Raw genomic sequence first — 22,549 nt, 5'->3', positions numbered from 1 at the left:
GGGAGCATACAGCTTTAATGTTCTCACTATAACAATAAAATGTTAATTATGATGTAAAGGATGTGTTATCCTTATGGTAAACATTCTGCAATCCATACATATATCAAACCAATACATTGTACACCATAAACTTACACAATATTATGTTAATTATATCTCAATAGAGCTGGGGAAAGGAAGAAATCTAGGTTAAATCTATTTTCACTACATAGAAACAGTAGGCTGAAGTTTTTGTGGGTTTTACTTCTCATTCCCTTTTGGCTAATGCCCACAATTTCGTCATCCCTATTGGGTAGAAAGGTATAATATAAAAAAAGTAGAGTCAAACTGTAAAACAGTCATCTACACTGAAGTACTATCTCTTTAAAGTTTCTGTCCCTTTTAATAGTTATGAGTCCCTTCCAATAGCTAGATGCCAGAAGGCATTACTAACATTACAGGCTTACTCCAAATATATTTCCATGCTTCTTTTCAATATATATATTTAAATTTTATTTATTCAATAGATTTTAAAAGATATGTTCTGAGACATTCACTGGATGGATGAATATACAAGAAAATGATAGCACTGCTTCCCTCCATGAAGGGAATCGAAGTGGTTGGGGGAGAAAAAGTTCAAAGGACAGAGACTGTTCAATGAGTTGCCCTTTTTTTTACCTCTTGAATACTGTTTCATGTGAATCTATCTGTTCGAACAGTCGAATTATAACAAAACAAAACTCATCAGACTATGAAATTATTGGATGTTCCTTCCCTCAGAGCTCAGTGTAATATCAATCACTGACCACAAAATCCAGCAAATACTGTAAAGGAAATGAGAATTTTTCTCTACTTTGAGAACATTACTCCCTTCTGATGGGAAAATGGCAGTGAGATTCACTCTGCTTGTGTGTGAAAATGTATGCCGAGTTGGTTGCACTCTTTAATCTTAGAGCTTTGGCAAGCTGTACAAGAGGGAAAGGCAGACCAAGCTGGGAAAGCTGAAAACTCCTAGGGAATAACTTTTAACTCAGTAAATAGAGAAGGCCAAAGCACATAGACAACCGTGAATCAAGATTAAAGATTTCTCTTTAAGCCATAAAACGTAACAAATAAAAACACTAAGTTAAGAACCCTTACGATCCTGGATTGAATATAGATTTATACTTTTTTAATGTTTATTTTGTAATGTTCCCTAACACATTTTTAATATTTCTGTTGAAGTGTTTGGGGAGGTGAGAACAGCATAATGAAGAGGAAAGGCATTCATGGGCTGTCGTTTCTCTGGCACAGGCATGACAGGCAAGCCTCCGCTACAGTGTAATTCAGGGGCTCCGACTGGCCCTACAGGACGCCTGAACTCCTTGACAGGGAACCCATGCTCTCCTGCGTGGCCACCCCGGTGGAAGAGGGCTGCAAAATACACATCTTGAGTCAGGCTGACCAGGCCCAATCCCAGTTCCCTTTAGCTGTGCAATGTGTAAGATTTTGCCCATTTCTTCATCTGAAAAATGTTTCCCAATCCTCCTAATTTACTTCATCAGATTATTTTTAGAGTCAAATAAACTAATATACTTACAACGTAGTACACACTGTTTTAACTTAAAAGTAGCAGTTACTTTAACAACTGTTTCCTCAGCGAGGTACCCTCTGTACTGGTGCATTCCAGCCCAAAAGCAGGCCCTGTGATTCGCAGGGGATGGGAGAGGTTAAGAAGGGAGCGGTCCTAAGCGAGTAGAGCACGTCAAGATAAAACAGTGACAACCTAAATGTGCTGTGCACTTTCCTCTCAAAGATCATTTATTATATTGTTAAATAAAAACCCCGGTACTCAGCATGTGGAAAACTCAGAGGTTCACATCTCTTTTTTAAACACAAAAAATACCCATTCACACCTCTACCTCTTTACTACCCTAAAACCATCTTCCCACTAGTGACAAAACGTAAGCTAGCAACCTTAATTCCATTAAAATAAAAGAAAAATCCAAAGCTTTTGTCGGTAGAAACATGTTATGATTTTCAGAAAGTTTTTTGGTATCTACTGATTAGTTATCTCTTAAATATAATCTTGTGTGCCCTTAAAACAATGTATCTCACATCAAAATGTAGTTTATACCATGGACTTTAAACACAGTTTTTGAAGTGTAAACAATAAAAATACCATCAATCTAGAATTTCAGATGAGATGTAAGAATAACAAAGAAACTATTAAGTACACAACTTAGAACATTTTTGACCTTTTAGATACAAGCCCTGATATCAGCCGGTTTAGAAAACCCACGTATTTTCTAAAATATTTTCATGAATCAGTGTCAAAATTCAGCATCATTTTTTGAGTGAAAATCTCAAATAGGAAGAACACTGACAGTGGAAATGTAAATGTAACACCAATCCACTTTGAAATAAGCTAACTCTATTATGGTTGAAGAGAAATATGGTTAGAATAGAGACATTTAAGTCTGCAAATTTTGTCTTCCATTTTCCGGCACTATTTTTGCATGCACAGATAGTTCACCTTCAAGTGACACGACACACAAGAGCAGTTATCAGAAGTTCTACAGATGTATCAGTGCTAATATGAGGCACATAAAAATAATGTCTTAGTGGCAAGGAGCAGAACAGAGCTGAAAATCAGGTAGTGCAGCAGCCATCCCCCTCGTGGAGACACAGTGAGGTCAGCTCATATTAATTTATAACAGAAGCTGATACTCCTTTTCATCAAAATATATGAGAAAATAGTTGCAGGCAAGGAACTTTCTGGACAGCTTACATTCACTTTTTAGTGGTTCCACAAACACACTCCAAACTATGATCCAGTCTTTAGGAGATATTTATAAAAAGAAAAGCAACACAGAATAAAGTGTATAGCGTGGTGCTCTTCGTACTGGGTTGGTAAGAAAGTTTGGTTTCTTCCATAGGATGGCTCTAGTAGCACTTAGTTGTCTTTAACTTTCCTTGAAATAATTGTTAGATTGTATTGTGGCAGCTGTCATATTAATGTGCATTTTAAAAAAACATCAAAACTGGTGAATTTTTGTGTAGCCATTTTAATATCAAAGATGGAAGAAAATATGCAACAATTTTGGCATATTATGGTTTATTTTTCAAGAAAAGTAAAAATGCAACTGAAACACAAAAAAAGATTTGCGCAGTGTATGGAAAAGGTGCTGTGACTGATTGAATGTGTCAAAAGTGGTTTGCAAAGTTTCATGCTGGAGATTTCTCAGTGAACAATGCTATAGGGTGGGGTACACCAGTTGAAGTGGTAGTGATCAAATCAAGACATTGAGAACAATGAGCATTATACCACGTGGGAGATAGGCAATATACTCAAAAATACCCAAATCAATGTTATTGGTGAAAATGAAAAATGTTCCTTTTTATGGAAAAAAACAGACTTTTTGGCCAACCCAATACAACAGAATAAAATATGCACGTGAAATATGCACACACATTCCTGCACATACACAGGTTTGTAAGAAAACTAACTGTCCAAAGTATGTCATCAATAAGGATTTGGGGAAAGGAGTGGTAGTGAGTGAAAATACACCTTAGGTTGTGTTTCTGTATCATGCCTTTTTTCCAACAATACACATTAACTGCTCTTGAAAGAAATTCACCCAAATTTAAAATTGCTATGGGAGGTGGTTTATTTATGAATGCAAAGTATACAGGGAACTTAGCTACTGAGTGTAAATTCTTGTTTTGTTTTTTGAAAGTTAATAATTTATTTTTTTAAATTTATTTTTTCAAATACATTTGTCTCTGCCTACCCCCCACCACTTTCCCTTGCCCCCTCTCCCACCTTCCCTCCCTCAGCTCTTCCCCTTTGGTTTTGTCCATGAGTCCTTGCTATATGTTTCTTGACTTTCCCCTTCCCTTCCTTTTCTCCGCCCGCCCCCCCCCCCCGCCTTCCTTCCCTCTTGTCTCTGTTGGTTTCTTTTCCTTTCAGTGTTGCTGGTCTTATTTCTAAACTAAATTCTTGTTTTGAAGGCCATCTTTTGATCACTAGAAGCCACTCTGGGGAAGTGACAACTTAAGGATTTTGTTACCTCATCTCCAAAATGGAAAAATGATAGTAGTTATCATATATGTTATTGTAAAGATTGAGTGACATGTTCCACAAAAAGAGCTTAGCCCCGTGTCCTGCACACAGCAACAGCTAAATATCATTACTAATCTAAATTCTTAGAATGGTTAATTCCAGCCACCTCCACAACCAAAAACAGACAGAATGCTTCTGTCTGGCCACAGTCCTTCTACTTTGAAAATTTTGGAGCTAAGTGCAGTATCTGCTTTTAAGGCAGAAACTTAACTCTATGTATCTCAATACTGAGTTTGAAAAGCCCTGATATTTCCTTCCTCCGTCACTAATGCCCTCCCTGGATCCTATTTTCCTTATACACAATAACCTGCATCTTGCATTGCACTATTTTTGTACTTCTTGGCAATGAAAGGTATAAGAATATTCAAAGTCTGACTATGATAGAGTCATAAAAAATAAAAATAAGTTGGGGCTTTAGGAAAAGGCAGAAATTAAGCCATCTGTCAGTGTTTCTAAGAGAAAAGGGACTACTATAATTGAATCAAAGTGGGACTTTAGACCAAATAGCCCACCACCCTAAGAAAGCTCTACGGACCATTTCTTATGGCCTTGTTTTGCCATCTAAGGTTGAAAGTTCTCTGAAATTATAATCCTATGTACCATTGTTTTTAAAAAATCTGAATCTGGTGTATTTTAACTTTGGAAACTTGGAAATCATGCTTTCAAATGACGTGTAAGGAAAATAACTCAATTCTTATCTTTATATAAATTTTCTAAGAAGTTATCACAATTCAGTTTTTAAAACACTAATTAAGGCACTGCCAACTATAAGCCAGGCATAACATGTGCTGCTTGCATTTCCATGAAGGAGGAACAAGCTCAAGTTGAGGAACACAGGCAGAATTTATATGGTTAATGTGTGGCAGAACCAGGACTAGAACACAGATGCAACCTCAAGGTTCATGTTTATAAAACACCATTAAATTTGGGCACTGTTATCTACATCTGAACTTCTCTGTACAAATTGGAAACCCATTCTCCAAGCCTCACAGGGTTATGAAGATGAAATGAAACAATGTATGTCAAGTGCCTGTCCCAAAGTTTGGGCAAACAGTGGGATTAAAAAAACTTTAAATCTTTCCTCCCTGGTACTGCATCTTGCATAGAAACACAGGTTAGCCCGAAATTTTATTTTTTAATCTTCACCCAAGGGTTCCAACCAAGACACACTGATGAGCCAGGGCTAATCTGAAATGTAAAAAATTAGTTTTTAAGGTCTTGAAAGAATTATGTGTCTTATTTTAGGCCTAATGACATCAAAAGTTTTGATAAATTCATACAATTAACTATTCTGTTACTGTGAACGTCTTATATAAACAGTGATACATTCGAAGTATGGCAAAACGGCTATCTCAGCAATTCAAGACAAAGTGTGATATCCTAAGTTCACAAGACTTTCTGTTTCAGAACAGGCTGCAGTGGGCAGCACCACTGGAGATGTTACCTGTTCTCTTCATGGGGACTAGAGTTCACTGTACCCTTTAATAAGTAGTACTATGTTCAAAGTTTTGTATTCACAGCCATACTGACCAACATACAGTGTTTCGCCTTTTACCTGATTATATTAATGTCTGTCACATTCAAATTAAACCCAATTTCTTGGACCTTGACTATTAATAAACACACAATTTGGGATGGGAGAAAACAAAACAAAATAAAAACAGGTCTCCTGCTATTTCATCATTTCCCTTCACTGTGGCATCCTTAGAATTTCAGTATCACAGAGAAAAGGTTTTGCTTATTGTTGAGAAAAGGTTTCTAATTAAATGAAAAGAAGCAGAAAACATTTGAAAAGCTTTACTGTAGATGAACTGTACCGAAAAATAAACACTTCTTGGCTATGGCTACCAAGTGTCTAAAACACATTTAAAGTCATATAACAAGCCATAATATTAATTTACACTGCCTTTTAAATATTCAGAAAAGGTGAATACTCTACCTTTAATAGACAAGGAACAATGACAACCCTTTACAATTTTATTTTTTCTTAATAAATTAAACATGACAAAAATAAAAAAACTAACTTAAAATAACAATTTCCAAGTTAAACATTTTAAATTGTATTTATTACTGTAAATACATTTATTGAAATTTTAGATACATAGATTTTTAATCTAAATTATAAATGAGTACAAAAGGAATGACCTTGCAATAACTTTGTTAGTTAACTCTTATTTTTATTGTATTTTTTTTCATTACCCTTTATTTCTCCTATACCCTCTTCTACCTCCACAACCCCTTACCCCACACAATGACCACACTGTTGTCCATGTCCATGAATTCTCCATTTTTTCTTTTTTGCTCAATTAATATTTGGCTTCAAAGATTAATAGCCTTGACTGGCTTCAAAGAATATTTTAAATACAACTGATACTCTATTTCATATCAATGGGACTGAAAATGTAAAGAGTTGATGATTCAATTTTTTTGAAATTTAATTTCAAACCTGGTTTAATGGTAGAGAGTTATACACCATTTAGGCCACATCTAAACTTACTTTCACAAGTAATATTTTGTATTTTATCCCCTACATTGAGGTTTAGTGTTTTCCTTTTATTTGCAACTTCAAAGGTTAAAGAATGATTACGTTCCTCTTTTTTTAAAAAAAGAAGTTATTTGGTTTTCAGGGGTATTAAAAATAATTCAAAATATGTAACTGAGAGCCTACTAACAGCAGAACACTGGATTAGGTTCTCAGGGTGATTCAAACATGATCAAAATTTTGATACTGTCTTTAGAGTATATAATGCACTAGTTGAGAGAGGAAACAAAACAAGTACACAGGTTAGATGTGAAAACCTAAAAATAAATGTTTCAGAAGTTTGCAGGAAGTAGAAAATACTTTAATTTGGAATGCCTAAGACAATACAAAGGAAGTTGTGAGTTTGGCTTTAAAGGGTAGGGTAGAATTTGGACATTTAGTGATCAAGGGCAAAGATATTCCAAGACAAAGAAAAGCGTGAGCAGAGGGTCAGAGGTGGCTCATTTGTAGTCCATATGAGAAATGATTCTAGTTCTAAAATAAAACATGTAATTAAACATTACACTTTACAACCCTAGTTATAATTTTGTGTAAAAAAAATTAAGTGCTCTTTCATTATTTGAGATGTTTAACTTGAGAGTCATTTGAACTGCCATTCCTGAAACTGAGATTAATTTTTCCTCTAAGCTGCATTTTAACTGAAACTTACATTTCCTACTCTGATCTGTTGGTAATCGTCTTTACCTTAGCTCCATTATTCTCTAGAAAGTATAGTCAGAATAATTTGCTGAAGAGGAAACAATTACAGACAGAAGTAAAATGAACTGCCTGCACAAATGAACTGAGACAGAAGGAAGAGTGCCAACATGGGAACCGTGGAGAGTACGGTACGATGGAGGAACTGATTAGTGAGTGATGACAGTTAGTCTTTCCTATTTGTTTCAAGTCACACATTCTTGGAATCCAACCAAGTTGTAAGGGGAAAAATTAGGTCACTGCTTTCAGTTGTTAGATTTTTAATTCAATAAAATGTAATCATTTGCATCATGACTAAAAATATGGGCAATGCATTAAAGAGTCCATTTTGGAACTAAAGTTAGAAATTTCATACTCCAAAGACTGAAAACTACATTTTTTTCTTTCCTTTAAATTAATTTTTCCATCACCATTTATCCCCCCATATCCTCTTCCACCTTCACCCCTGACCTCCTGCAAGAAAACTATTAAGATGAAAAAATAAAATCTGCAATTTAAAGGGTACCCCCATTTCCTCCAACATTCCCTTCACCTTAGTTCATGTCCATGGATTGTACATGTAAGTTCTTTGGCTTCTCCATTTCCTATACTATTAACCTCCCTGTCTATTCTGTACCTACTATTTATGCTTCTCATTTCCTGTATCTTTTTGTCCATTCTCTCCCCTCCTCCCAGGTGAAAAACCTCCATGTGATCTCCATTTCTGTGATTCTTTTCCTGTTTTAGTTGTTTGCTTAGTTCGATTTTGGGGTGGTTTTTTTTTTCCAGGTTCAAATTTTGATAGTTGTGAGTTTGCTGTCATTTTACTGTTCATAGTTTTGATCTTCTTTTTCTTAGATAAGTCTCTTTAACATTTCATATAATAAGGGCTTTGTGATGATGAACTCCTTTACCTTTACCTTATCTGGGAAGCACTTTATAATGATAGCTTTGCTGGATAGAGTAATCTTGAATGTAGGTCCTTACTTTTCATCTCTGAATACTTCTTTCCAGCCCCTTCTTGCCTGCAAGGTTTCTTTTGAGAAATCAGCTGAGAGTCTTATGGGAACTCCTTTTGTAGGTGCCATTCTCATTTTCTCTTGCTTTTACTCTCCTTATCTTTAATCTTGGGTAATTTAATTATGATGTGTCTTGTTCCTCTTTGGGTCCACCTTTGAGACACTGCACTTCCTGGACTTGAAGGTCTATTTCCTTGGCCAGATTGGGGGAGTTCTTTTTTCAAGTAAGTTTTCAATTTCTTGCTCTTCCTCTTCTTCTGGCACCCCTATGATATGGATGTTGGAACATTTAAAGTTGTCCCAGAGGTTTCTAAGTCTCTCCTCATTTTTTTGAATTCTTGTTTCTTCATTCTGTTCTGAGTGTTTCTCTCTTCCTTCTGCACCAAACTGTTGATTTGAGTCCCAGTTTTCTTCCCTTCACTGAGGGTTTCCTGTATATTTTGCTTTATTTCACTTTGTATAGCCTTCACTTCTTCCTTTATTTGGCGGCAGTTCTCAAATAATTTCTGTGACCATCCTGATTACCAGTGTTTTGAACTCTGCATATGGTAGGTTGGCTGTCTCCTCGTCGCTTAGTTCTTTTTCTGGAGTTTTGGTCTGTTTTTTCATTTGGGCCATTATTTCTTTGTTTTGGCACACCTGTTATATTGAAGGGACAGGGCCTTAGGTACTTGCCAGGCTGGGGCAAACCACTTCACTGCGTTGTGGCGCTCTACGTGGTGGAGGGGGTCAGAGAGGGAATAGTGCCGTTTGCTTGTCTCTCACCCTGCTTTCAAAGAGACTGGCAGTTTCTCCTGCCACCAAAATTCCCACAGGTTTTTGTAGCCTGAGGTTCCTAGGTCTTACCTTGCCCATGCTGGAACTCTGGGTTGCATGGTCTGTCTTATCCTCCAGTTATTCCTCCCGGTTTATCTGCATGTGAACATGAGACCATCCAGTCCACCAGCCGCTGCCTTGCTGCGTGTCCTCTCTGCCCCAGCTGCCCATCTCTGCCCCTCCTACAAGTATGGTTAAATGTTTCTTCTTTAATTCCTTAGTGGTCAGACTTCCATACAGTTCGATTTTTTGGCAGTTCTGGTTATTTGTTTGTTTTTAAATTGGTTGTTTCCTTCTTTTGGTTGTGACAAGACACAAAGCGTATCTACCCACACCTCCATCTTGGCTGGAACTCGCCCCAAGCCATTTTTAAAACAAATTGTAAACTATGACGGACAAGCAGCATTCTGCAAAAGTTGGTGTCAGTTCTGTCCTTTTAGATTTTTATACTGGGACTTGAGCTCTGCCTTCTATCAAGACCGACCTACACAGTGAGGAATTAAAACTATGGAGGAGGTCCTTATGCTGGGCAACCAAAAAAGTCATATAACGAATTCAGGAACACTCATCTATTCTAGAAAGACTGGTCTATTCAGAAAAAAGCCGTCTGTTCTCTAGCTAAGTGCTCTGAAGCAACGTCAGCCCCGTTTTTAAATCTCCTATCTGGACCCACATTTCCTTCCTGCAAGAACTTAGCTTCACCTCAAATGGTTCAGCACAAGTCAGCTTCCCAGCTGAGACTCCTGAGTTGATACTTCAGACACAAGCCTGTTTTGTTCCTACCACTCGGCTGCCATGGCCTCCCACTGTCATCCCTGGAAACTGGTTCTCACACTGCTGCTCTCTCTCACCTTGCCCCAATTCCTGGGACAGGGGTCAGAAGAGCTGGTATGAGTCACAGCTTCATCACTTACAAGCTTGGAAAAGGCTAGCTATTAATCTCTGAGCCCTATCATACTCACACGTTGTCAGGATGACCAAATGAGAAAATAAAAGCCCTTTGTGAACTAAAATTATAAAGCATGATCTCATTAGTTAATATTCATGATGGATATGATAAATACCCTAGTCCTTTAGGATTGTGGCCTATGTATGTCTCTCCAGTTCTTTTGAGTGCTTATGTCCTATGTTTACTATAAAAATTAATTTTGTCATCAAAGCAGTATACAAAATCATAATTTTAAGTCTTATACCTAGTTCTAATAAAAAGGTTCCCTTAAAAACAAAACCGCCTACTTTTTCTCTTTTCCACTCCCAGTCCTGCTCCCTAGAAGAAACTATTCTTCATTCTTCACCTCTTTTTTCTGGTATTTATCTCTCCATATTGTAATTTTTATCAATATTCAGTGTTAGTATTATGACTATTTAAATACTGATTACTGCTAAGCCAAGAAAATTATGTTTTCTTCCATATGTAATTTAAAATTTTTCTTGGAGATACTAATTTCCTCTTTTCCCACTTTGTTGTCTATACATTTACTGCTAATTCTTCATAAAGGCAGCAAAAGGTCCATAAAATCTCTTCCAATGTTGCTTGTCACTTAGTGGTTCAACATTCAGGTAACTCATTTTTTCCAGAGGGAGCCATTCACCCTCCTAGTCCAGTCTAGACTGGATGCCCACTAGACCAACTGCACAGATAATAACTAGGATTCCCCTTTCTTCTGTCCTGTGTTGGACCCCATCCTTCTTTGTTCTTGGTTTATGTCATCGCATGGTGAAACACATCCTTAGAAACTTCCTGAGCGGGGGGGGGGGGGGGTGCAGGGAAATTGAGTTTTTTGAGGCAAGACTGAAAAGCGCCTTTATTTAGACTTACACTTGATTGACAGTTTGGCTGAGTATAGAATTGTGTTTAAAATAATTTTCCACCAGCTTTTTGAAGGCACTATGTCATTGTATTGTAGTATTCAGTTGCTCCTATTCAAAATTTCAATACCATTCTGATTCCTATTCTTTTTATGGAACCTAATTCTTCACACTGCGCAACATTTCAGAATCTTCTCTTTCCCAAGCAAGAGGGGTGAAACTTTTTAATATAGATATTCTTTTAGTTTGGCAATGTTTCTTGTATTATTCTTTATTTAGATACATACTGTCTTCTCTTTCATTTTCTCTGGTACATGTTTCTAAAACCACTGCCTATGAAGATGTTATACCTTCTAGATGAATACTATAGTTTTCTTGTCTCCACTGTAGTCCATCTCTGTTACTTGTTTTACTTTCCTGATTTCTTTTATCATATTTTTCAACCCTTCTATTATATATTTCATTTGTGCTACCTTATTTCCAAGAGCTCCTGTTTTTACTTCTATAGCATTCTATTTACGTCTCAATGCAGTAAAGTGTTCTTTCATATAAAGATATTTTTATTCTACTGAAGTTTTTTCTCCTTCCTTCAATGTCTGTTTCTTAGTTCTAAGAGTCTTTTTGCACTGATCTGTCTCAATTTGGAAGTTTTCCCTCAAATGTCCAGTGGGTCTTAAATGGGATTTTGTAGTTACAAGTGAGGCAGTAAAAAGCTATTTGGAAGTTCTTTTGCATACACAGGCTTGCTGACTACAGTAGCCCCCCGTTATCCATGGGGCATACGTTCTAAGACTCCCAGTAGATGTCTGAAACCACAGGCAGTACTGAACACAACGCAACACACCACACACACACAGTTTTCTCTTACAAATACATCCCTGTGATAAAATTTAATAAATTAGGCATTGTAAGAGATTAACAATAATAATAATAATAATAATACAGAACAATTATAATATACTGTAATAAAAATTACACGAATGTGGTCTTTCTCAAAATATCTTATACACTACTCACCCTTTTTGTGATCTGAGATGATACCATGCCTACAGGCTAAGATGAAGTGAGGTGAATGCCATAGGCATTGTGGCGCTGCACTGTGCTCCTATAAAAGTTACTTGAATGTAAGCATTGTGTACCAAGGTAGTCAATTTGATAACCGAGGTGACTACTAAGTGATTAATGGGTGGGTAGCATATATATACAGTGGAGACGCTGGAGAAGGGAATGATTCATGTCCTAGATAGGACAGAGCTGGGTGGGATGGCACAAGATTTCATCACACTACTCAGAATGGCACTGAAACGGTGGATAAAGGGGGACTGCTATATTGTTCTTTGTAGAACAACAGAAGGCTAACTGGCTTTTTCATTTGGTAACTCCTGAACATAACTTTAAAGTGGAGCTCCAAAACAGCAGTATGTATGGCCTGTTACCATTTTTAGAGCTCTAATTTATTGTCTCATAGCAGCCTGGCTTGGACTAGAGCAAGGGAAGGCAAGTGACTGATTTCATAATTGTAGGCGTTCACATAATTCCAGATTTCAACCTTGTCCCTTACCACCCCACCCAACCCCTTTGTAGCTATTTCCAGAGTTGCAATCTTTCTAGTTCGATTTCTTTATAAAACAAATCTCAGGTTCTCCTGTGCTTAGTGGGGTGGGGCGGGGAGTAACAAAGGGATGGTCAGAATTTGCCACCTGGCTGCAAGTGATATAGATATAAGAACAGACAAATGGACCACTGAAACAAAACTGAAGTCCAAGTTAGGGAGAGGAAATGGATTGTTTAACAGAGGGTACTCAGAAACCAAATCATTACGTGAAGTCAAACAAAACCCTATCCCTTTCTAACACCGCATATAAAGGTGAATTCCAGGGTGGGGGAAAGGGTTCATCCATTCAGTATAAAGACTTAAAACTCTCTCTTTTTAGTTCTACACCACGCGTATGGCTGCTCTCCAGAGTACTTAGTACCGTCTGTGCCTCCCTTCTTCTTAGTAGACCCTTTAAGGGCCACAGGGTCACAGCCTCTCTTTGTTATGCTAGTCATCAGTTCTTTATCTGCTTTCCACCTTCTAAAAACTGCAATACTCTTTTTTCCACTGTTGTTTTCTTCTCAGGTATCTTTGTCCTTGAGGGTTTATGCTTCTTTTATTCCTTTTACTATAATATAAGGACTTTAGAGGAAAAAGAAATCATCTTATGTTCCATCTGTTATATAGGAAATCAAATAAAGTTAAATCTAGCTAGCCAAGCAAGTAAGTTGAAGCCCCATCACTGTTAGTTCACTGCCCTAATAGTAATAGTGACTGCTTACTTGTCTCAATAAAATGCATTCTCAGTGGAGGCCAGGGATCCTTCCTTATTTCCATTTGCCAAACCGCTCTTGCTGTCTGCCTCTAATGCCTTTTTCTTTTCTTTTAATTTTTTTTTTTAATGCCTTTTTCTGATGCTCTTGAAACTATTAAATCACCTTTCTACCTTGAAGGGCAGATCCAGTCTCAAGGTCCCAGCCTCCCTTGATAGAATTTGTCTCCTTTTTAAAACTGGGCTTTAACTCATTAAATCCTTCCAAGCACTTCCTGATCGCCTACTATTAGGTCAGGTATTGGGAATGCAAAGACGAGGACAATATGGTCCTACCCCCAAGTTGCCCGACAGGCTATTCTCACAGCCTTTCTTAACTGGGAGACTGCCTGAAACACAGAATGTAATTTTGGTGGCTATTTTCTTAATTTACTCCAAAAGGGTACATAAGTAGTATCATGCTGGATGCATGGGAGACTACTTCGTAACACACAATAGATGCCTCAGCTTTTATAAAAGTTAAAACATGGTACTGAAGGGCTGAAATCCAGTTTGCCTGGTTCCAGCAAGGAATCTAGCAAGGTTTCCAGCATGAGCCCTTAGGCTTTATGGTATGAAATCCCTCTCTAAGTGACAAATTATTCTCCTTCCCATGGAAATGAGGTAAAAATTATGCTAAAGGTATGGTCTGTTATAAACCTTAGTATGAATAGTAGCATGGGTATGGAGAAAAGATAAGGGCTACCCAGAGTACAAAAAGCAGACGACCAATTAACTTAAACTCTATATACTTTAAATAAGGAAAGGAAACAGAGTGCCATTCACAACCATGCTTAAGGGAATTTTTAAATAAGTAACCAAGATTAAGTTAATGCAAGGAATGTTGTTTCATATCTTTTTTTTAAATCTTCACTCAAGGACATGCTTATTGATTTCGGGGGGAGGAGGGGAAGAAGAGAGAGAGAAATACCCATGGGAGAAACAATGACTGGCTGCCTCTCCTACGCACCCCACCCGGGAGGAAACCCACAACCTAGGCATCTGCCCTGCAGGGGAACTCAACTTCAAACTTCCAGTTTATGGGATGACATTCCAACAAACTGAGCCACACCAGCCAGGGCATTTTTATATCTTAAATGTACCAAAATAATAATAATAATAATAATAATAATAATAATAAAGTTTCTAGCTAAATGATTAAAAAATTATCTCACTTAGTATAAAAGATCAAGTATTACCTAAGATCCAAGAGTTGGCTCACAATTTTACTTTTCATTCAAAACTTAAAACAAATACCTATATTTAAAAAATGCTTTCCCATTTTTAAAAAGTGCAAAATATATACAACACACTTTAGTTTTTTATTTTTTAAATATGTCAAAAATAAAACCATATTATTTATGCCTTTTTAGTAATGTTGCAACCATCAAATTTTTCTGTAGGGGCAAATTCTGACAAATTTGGTTTTACAGAATAAAATAATAAAAGGTCAAGCTGCTAGGTTATTTTTTTTTTTTGCTGGTTATTTTTTAACTCTGCTTTTATGTTTAAAAAATTGTTTAGTTTATTAATTTTTAGAGAGGAATGAAAAGAGAAACGTCATTTTGTTGTTCCACTTATTTATGCCTTCATTGGTGGGTTGTTTTTTTTTAAGACTTTATTTAATTTTTAGAGAGAGGGTAAAGGAGCAAGAAAGAGAGAAGAAAAACATCAATGTGTGGTTGCCTCTCATATGCCCCCAAGTGGAGACCTGGCCCGCAACCAAGGCATGTGCCCTGACCGGGAATCAAACCAGTGGACCCTTTGTTCGCAGGCTGGCACTCAACCCACTGAGCCACAGCAGCCAGGGCATGTTTGATTCTTATTATGTGCCTTGATGGGGATCAAACCCACAACCTTGGCATATTGCGAAGATGCTCTAACCAACGGAGCTACCTGGCCAGGGCTGCTGCTAGCTTATTTTTGATAACCTATTTCCCTATAGTCTGACATCTAAATTCTAGTAGTCTACTATTATTAGTATAATGATTAATAGGAAAATATTTTAATGACATTTTGACTGTGGTATGGAAACAAAATTAGTACCATTACAAAAAAGATAATAGTGAAATAAGATTTTAAAAAATTATGTAGTAGAAATCTCAACTTTTTCACTCATCTTTATCAATGTCTTCTTCCGTATAATTGTTCTCATTTTATTCCTGACATTGTTACTTAACTCGGGCTTCATCTTATTTTTTTTTTCCTTCTTAAAAGTCTTATTAATTTGTTGATTTAGCCATACAATACACATTATTTTCAAGTTAGAAAAATGTGCTTAGCTTTCCTTATTAAATTTGTTTTTTAACCCAAACTGTTAACATTCTAATTGGCAACTTCTAATGTTCCTGTAGTGAATACTCATTAGCTAAACTATTCAAGTAATTTATGTCATCTAACTTGTTTCCTTTTAATATATGGCCGTAGAAAGCTAAGCGTGCTCTCTGTCAAGACAGCAATTACCCTTTGCTCTCCCATGGGAGGTCTCTTTTCAGCTCCAAAAAGTTAAGATTCTAATGTTTACCAAGAGATACGTTTTTTTTAATGTAACTTCCATGTATTAATTTGGCTACAATAAAAAAATGTGCTTCCCTAACTTAAAAATTTTAAATTAAATGAAGAAGGCACATGAGTCTAGCACTAACTGTACCTTACATATCTTACATGTTGTAGGTTGTTGCTTTATGTACAAGCTGAGCTTGAAAAGATACAGAATATTTTTAAATTTAAATTAGAAACCCTGCCTAATAAATTTATACCCAAATGTGACTACGTTCATTGTTACTATGAACTTTCATTCTTATTCTAAACACTTCAGCATCAATAAGGCACTGAGTGTAAATAAGGCAACGTAAGTTATCCAATAAGCCCTAGATCAAGTATAACCCTGAAGTCCAGAAATAAGGTTTGTTCAAAGCTTGGGTGCAGACAGGGTGTAGGTGGGTGGTAGCTGGGTAATTATATATTCCCATGCCTATCGTCTTACATTAGGAAAGAAAGAGCCTTAAGTCTCATGTGCTGCTCTTAGTCACTAGTTTTGAATGCTTGTTTTTAATACTAAATGAAGTGCCACATTAATACTAACCCTTAATTCTGTCTTAGGTGTCGTAACTATACATTTGAAATAAACTGGCCCTTTCACATCCCAAACACTGAAATCATGCAACGTACTGGTTGTGCTTTCAATATGGCAGACAAACATGTAATTCGACAAAGCAAAATTAAAAATCAGAATTTCATACCTTGTGCAAGCATGTTAAATTCCAAGAACAGTGCTATGTGGTAAAGTTCCATGGCTTCTTCTGCCCTGGTCATGTTTGGTTTCCCTGCGACGAGAGCCTGAACTTCACTGAGACTCCCCACAGAGGGGCTACAGTGCAAAACGGAGAGGTCCACCACGTCGGTATACATACAGTGTAATATAACTTTTGCATATTTTTTTGGTATAATGGTCTCATCTAATATAATTCTTGTGGGAGTCCTCAAAGTTCGGTCTGTGATTTCTTCACCAGTCCGTATCCTCCTTTGTAATAGATTTCGAAAAAATGGGGACCGTGCTGAAATAACAGCCTTGTGAGCTTTGAGCTCTTCATCTAAGCAGTTCTGATTTCCACCAAAAGCTTCAACCAGTTCAGAGTCTGAAGAAAAACTAAGGACGACATCATAATAACACATGTAATCAAAAAGTCCACGCATATCTACATCAAGGGAATTTGGTGTTCCAAATTCTTCACTAAGCTGAACCAGGATATCAACGTTTTGAAACCTTGAGTCCTCCATTCCAAACTCTCCAGTATAAAGGTAGTGTAACAACGCAGAAAACATAGGCATATCTATACCAGCTGTATTGATGTCCATTATGATCTCTGCCCCATACTCAGGTGAGGAAGAAAGCAGTGTTTTAAAAAATGGACATCTTGCTGCCAAAATGGCACGATGAACAGGAAAACAGGTTTCTTGAAATATTAAGTCTACATCAGTACAATACTTATACTCATAAAGATCGGCCATATCTTTCTGCAATGTCCGAGCTTCTGGTCTAGCCAAACTGGCTTGTAGAGAAAGCTCCTTTAAGGCTGAAGTTCCCTCATATTCCTCCACTAATGCATTGACATCTCTAACATCCCACCCAGAGAGGAGTTCTCGCATTTGCTTGGCGTGATCAGCAGACCTATTAGATTTTCGACGCTTAATAAACTTCTTTTTGAGGGTGGCAAGGCCAGAGGTTCTCTTTTTTTTGTCTTGCGGTTTCTCATGGCCATGGTCAAGGCTATATAATTTTGATTCACAACCATAGCCTTGCTGAGAATAGGATGATGTCCCTAAGAAGGAAATTAAACAAATGAAAAAGTGCTTATTTTTTTAACATTCACTTTCAACATTCATTTTAATGCTAAAATTTTTCATGCTAAAATTTTCATGTTAAAATTTTTATAGACATTTCTGAACCATTAAAAAAACACCCGGATTTTGCTTTTATAAAGATACAAGTTCAAATAACTCATTTTTATATTAAATAAAGAATAGGAAAAATAGAGCAAATTTACACTTGTTGGGAACTTATCCTGGATGCTGCATAATTATCTATAATAACTTTTTCACAGTTCAATTCTCTTTTCATTCCAAAAAACCACTGAAAACACAGTTCAATTTATATTCACAAGAGAAAATAAAGTTAGAAAAACTGAAACAGTTACCTATAAAAGTCTGTTGGGCTTGAGAATTTCCCCCTACCCTTGGGGAACATGAATGAGGATAGTTAGATGCATTAGCACCCATTTTCTTCAGTCACTCAGGCATTCCATCCGCTGGCTCTTCAGAGTGTAATCCCAGAGGCCTTTACGAACTTTCAACCCTGGATCCAGCAGCCTCTTTTCATCCATTTCTTGATATGAAACAAAAATAATTTTATTCATATTTTCAAATGTATCTCAAATTGCACAGTAAAAAAAAAAAAGCTACTGAAAACTGCTTTTACTTGTAAAAATGACATGTTGTCAAATTCACATGTAAAAATTTCAAAAAACGTAAACAGTTAAAACATCAATTATGAATCAGTGTTAGCTGCCATTTTGAACCACAAAATATACCAATTATATACATTCTGTAACAGTAAAAAGCAACATATCAGACTCTATAGTTATAGAAAGTAATTCCAATCACAGGGGGGGAAAAAAAAATCAAGGAAAAGTATTTAGACTAGAAAATATTTTTTGCATTTTTTTAATCCTTAGAAACAGCCACCAGTTATTATAATTTAATATTTAAAACAATTTTCAAACACTTAGGAGGCTGATACCAGTACATACATACGAAAAGCAGATTTAATTAAAAGATTGGCTTATTGTTTTTCTACCTTAGATAAAACTGCTTAAATTGATTTTAAATCTGTAATATTGGGCATTTTAATTGAAAAAGGGGAAAGGAATGATGAGCAGTTGAAACTAGGTACAGTCACACATCAGTACTCATCGGCTTCAGAGATCATCAAAGCCTGTACTGGTCACATTTTGAGAGAAAAATGTGTTTCAGCACTCGGGCAATTGCTCGGGACTCAGGACCTGTTGCACTTGCTAGAACTTGTATAATCACAATGCCTCCCCGCAAGAGAAAATGCTTCAACATTCAGTTCTCGTTGGTTTTGGCACTCGTCACAAGCTCTGGAATGAATTAACAACGAGTACCTAGGTACCACTGTATCTTTAGGTTACTTGTTCCATGTCATTTAAAGAAGTTATTATAAATACAGTGAGACACAAGGAAATAAAAACCCCAAAATTTTAATCTATCCTCCCCCATAAAGCCCCGAAATAAAAACACTGCTTTCTATTACCTGATATTTTGACTTAACATGGACAAGGGAGTACTGGTAAGAGATAATTTTAACAATTACAGAACAAATTCCACACTCTAAAACCCTAAACTTGCAGGAGTGCCATCAAGGAGGTCCACATATGCACAGAGTAGAAACCCTGAGAGAGAACAGGGTTAATAGGAATACTTCTAAATCTTTACAGCATTTGGATATACAAAATTTATCTGACTAAAAAGGGTAACAGATTAAGAGAAAACACAATTTAAAATCTATTATTGGCATTGTTAGGAAACCAACAAGGAGGCAGTTATCTAGCTTCATAAGGAAAGAAGAAGTGCTTTAACAAATAGTTAAACACAAACACACAATCACAAAAAAACTGCCAGAAAACAGAATTTTGCCAAGATTCTTGGAACTTGATTTCCTCTCTTACTGACAACTGCATGACCTTAGGAATTCAAGTTTAAGAAAATCAATATTAACATTGTGCTTTCCTTCAATTCTTTTCTACCATATATAAAAAAATTTATTTATTTAAGCATAGACTTATCTACCTTTAGTGTTCAAGAAAAGTCTGGGAAACTTTCCACTAATGAGATATTATACAAAGCAGCAGTAACTTCAATTAAATCACATACTCATACAACCAAATTTCCGAGTTGAAAGTTACCTGCCCACCCACAAAAACAGAGCACCTTAGACTTTTTACTTTGGTGCATGCCACTGGAGTCAGAAAGGCTATGGGCAGGCTGAGATGAGACAGTGCCTTCTGTAGGAAGTACCCAGCAAGGAGTCTGGGAGTTTAATATATTATTTTGTAAATGTTTAATGGTCCAAGAAAATTACTTCTTCCAGCAAAATCAGTTTTCTTAAAGTGCAAGGCCTCGTGTAAGTAAATTCAGTCTTCTATTCTTAAATATTAGAAATGTAGAAAAAGGCTGCCCTCTTTTGTACTTCATTTTTAATGTCAAATCTCAAAACAGAAACTAAGTCTGCATGTGTTAATTTCAGTTCAAACTTCTTAAAAAAGTAAGTCTAATAAATCTTTACTTTCAAATCGAGCTTCTTCAAAGTTTCAAGATTCTTTCAGGCATTTTTAGTGGTTCTTTTAAAGAAATTAGGGTCCTGGGAAGCCCAGTCTGACTTCATTTACAAGTCAAATTCTATTCTCAGTCACTAAAGATTTGTATTTAAACCATAAAAATGGCAGAGATAATTGCTTCTCAGATTTGAATTATACTTAAAATGATCCAGAATAAAAACATTATGCAAAATAAAAGTCTGTACCAAGGATGAGAAAAAAATATTTAAAAGATGAGCTCTGAGTCTTTGAGTCTGGAAGTAATGGTGGACAGTGAAAAGTGCTGGTGAAGTGTTTCTACAATGCCACTCCTATGGTAATCCTCGTCTCGTTTTCTTCTTCCCGCATTCTTTTAGTTCCACATGGCTTCCTTTTTTTCTCTGTAATTTTTAATGACTGCAGAAAACACTCACTAACATAGCACAAAATATGCTACTGAAACTCAACAAGGAAGAAAGGAGACTTGTTTCCGGATGAAGGAAAATAGAGTGTCCACAGAAGTAGACTGAGTTCTCACTCTCACTTCACTCCACTTCATCACATTGTAGCGGCGAGCACGCAAACACACACACAAGAATTATTTTCATCCGAGAATTCTGTAAGATTTGTAGGGACACAAAACACTTTTACGCTGGTCCATTTGAGAGTTAAATCTCATCAAAATGCCTTTAAAAAAAAAAGCTAGCTCAATTTTATGATGAGCATAATTAGATAATCTAAAGCAGTCATAAAGGTTACAAGACATCATTAGTCCTACTGGAAACACAAGCAGTAGGAAAGTCACAGGCTGAGACCGGTCATTTGGCACCATAATGAGTACCACAAGGTCAGCCAAGGTCTCATCATGGAGGGGCGGCTTGAAATAAAAGTGCCTTTGGGACTTAGGGACAGAATCTCTTCCTGGTAGCTCCCAGTCAATGGGAATCCCCTTCAAGATGAACTGCTTTCGGTGACAGTCATATCTCCTACTGGAGCTCTAACACCAAAGTAAATAAAGGGTCTTGGAAAGACTTGTTGGGAGGGATTTTTCTGGATCAGATATAACCATTATGTGTACCCTGTGTCCCTAAGTTCCAAACCCTGGGGGTAACCTTGACTGTGGAGTTCTAGTACTAAAGCTGTATTTCTCAAAATTTTCAGGGAACAAATTCGTTTATTTCTTCAACCAAAACTCTATGTCACCAAACAGAGCACAGTATTATGTTATTTATTCATTCATCTAATCCTCCGTCTTTACATGCTGGAAAAGGGTTAATCACAGTCTAATCTCTCCAGGGATGTTTTTATTTCAGGCAAGCTTTGCCTGTCTCCTAAGTGAAATAGTAAGAAATCCAATTTTTGGATAAATAGGAAAGGAAAGGGAAAGAGAGCCTATGGGACTAGGAAAAGGCCCACAGGATGCAAGGGCCCTAGCAAGGTGGTAAATTCTTTTTCTAGAGTCATCATTCTCAATCACATGATCTAATTGGCTTAAAATAAGTGACCATAGCAGACTTAACTGAGGGAAAAAAATCATGTTGAATACAACAGAGAGAATTAACCACCTTATGAAAATTTTTTAAAAACAAAAACGCTTCCTCTCAAAAACAAATAACAAAAAAACAGAACAAAACAAAAAAACCCCGGACCAGCATTTCCAAAGTTTTCCCAACATTTTGAAAAATGTAGGAATAAACAGAGCCTAATAGGTTTCCTTTACTTCAGGACTGTTTAGCATCATCTTTCAAATCATCACATTTCTGATTTTAAATTGTATCATAAAAAATTTGAAAAATACACAAAAGAGTAACAGTATATTGAGCTACCAAACCTCCATTACCCAGATTTCAGAATTATCAAAATTTTTTTGGCTTATATTTAAATGCTTAAATTTGATGTGTAAAGTTTACAGCTAGCATTTAAGTGTGTTATCAGCTTCTAATAGGAATAAAAATCTAGAGATATACATACTGTGATGACAATACAGTAATTGTAACACCCATCAGTTGAGTACTATGAGCCAGTCATTCTTCAGCCATTTACATGAATTAACTCATTTAACTTTCTCCACAATGTGGGGTGTAGGTCTATTAGTATCCTCATTTTCCCACCTAATTAATTTTTTTAAAGAAAGTCTCTTTTTAAAAAATTTGATTTTTCAGGGAGAGAGAGAAACAAAAATGTACTGTTCCACTTATTTATGTATTTACTGGTTGTTTCTTGCATGTGTCCTGATCAGGGATTGAACTCACAATGTTGGCATTTCGGGACAACACTAACCAACTGCACTACCTGCCAGGGTTTATCCGCATTTTACAGAAGATACTGGGAAGTTAGGAAAATGAGGCACGGAAAGCTTCCTTACTTATAACCAAGGTCAA

At 36.5% G+C, this 22,549-nt stretch overlaps 1 protein-coding gene across 3 annotated transcripts in view; it reads right to left on the bottom strand.

Moving 5' to 3' along the window:
* The window catches only part of BTBD7 (BTB domain containing 7), a 61,061-nt gene that overhangs the window by 24,964 nt on the left and 13,548 nt on the right, over window positions 1-22,549 (bottom strand). For 2 of the 3 annotated variants that reach the window (XM_054567103.1, XM_054567105.1), the window contains exons 2-3: window positions 17,991-18,178; window positions 16,536-17,615 (exon numbers count right to left, since the gene is read on the bottom strand). In XM_054567103.1, coding sequence (XP_054423078.1) covers window positions 16,536-17,615; window positions 17,991-18,072 — 1,162 coding nt within the window. In that variant the 5' untranslated portion in view covers window positions 18,073-18,178. Of the gene's footprint in view, window positions 1-12,921; window positions 13,125-16,535; window positions 17,616-17,990; window positions 18,179-22,549 lie in introns of those variants that run through there. The other variant, XM_054567104.1, reaches the window with a different exon arrangement.

This window comes from Pteronotus mesoamericanus, unplaced genomic scaffold, assembly GCF_021234165.1.
Source record: "Pteronotus mesoamericanus isolate MK-2021 breed Mesoamerican mustached bat unplaced genomic scaffold, CSHL_Meso_final contig_182, whole genome shotgun sequence".
NCBI lineage: Eukaryota > Metazoa > Chordata > Mammalia > Chiroptera > Mormoopidae > Pteronotus > Pteronotus mesoamericanus.
Note: the sequence above shows the minus strand (reverse complement) of the source record. Positions and strands in the feature narration are given on the sequence as shown.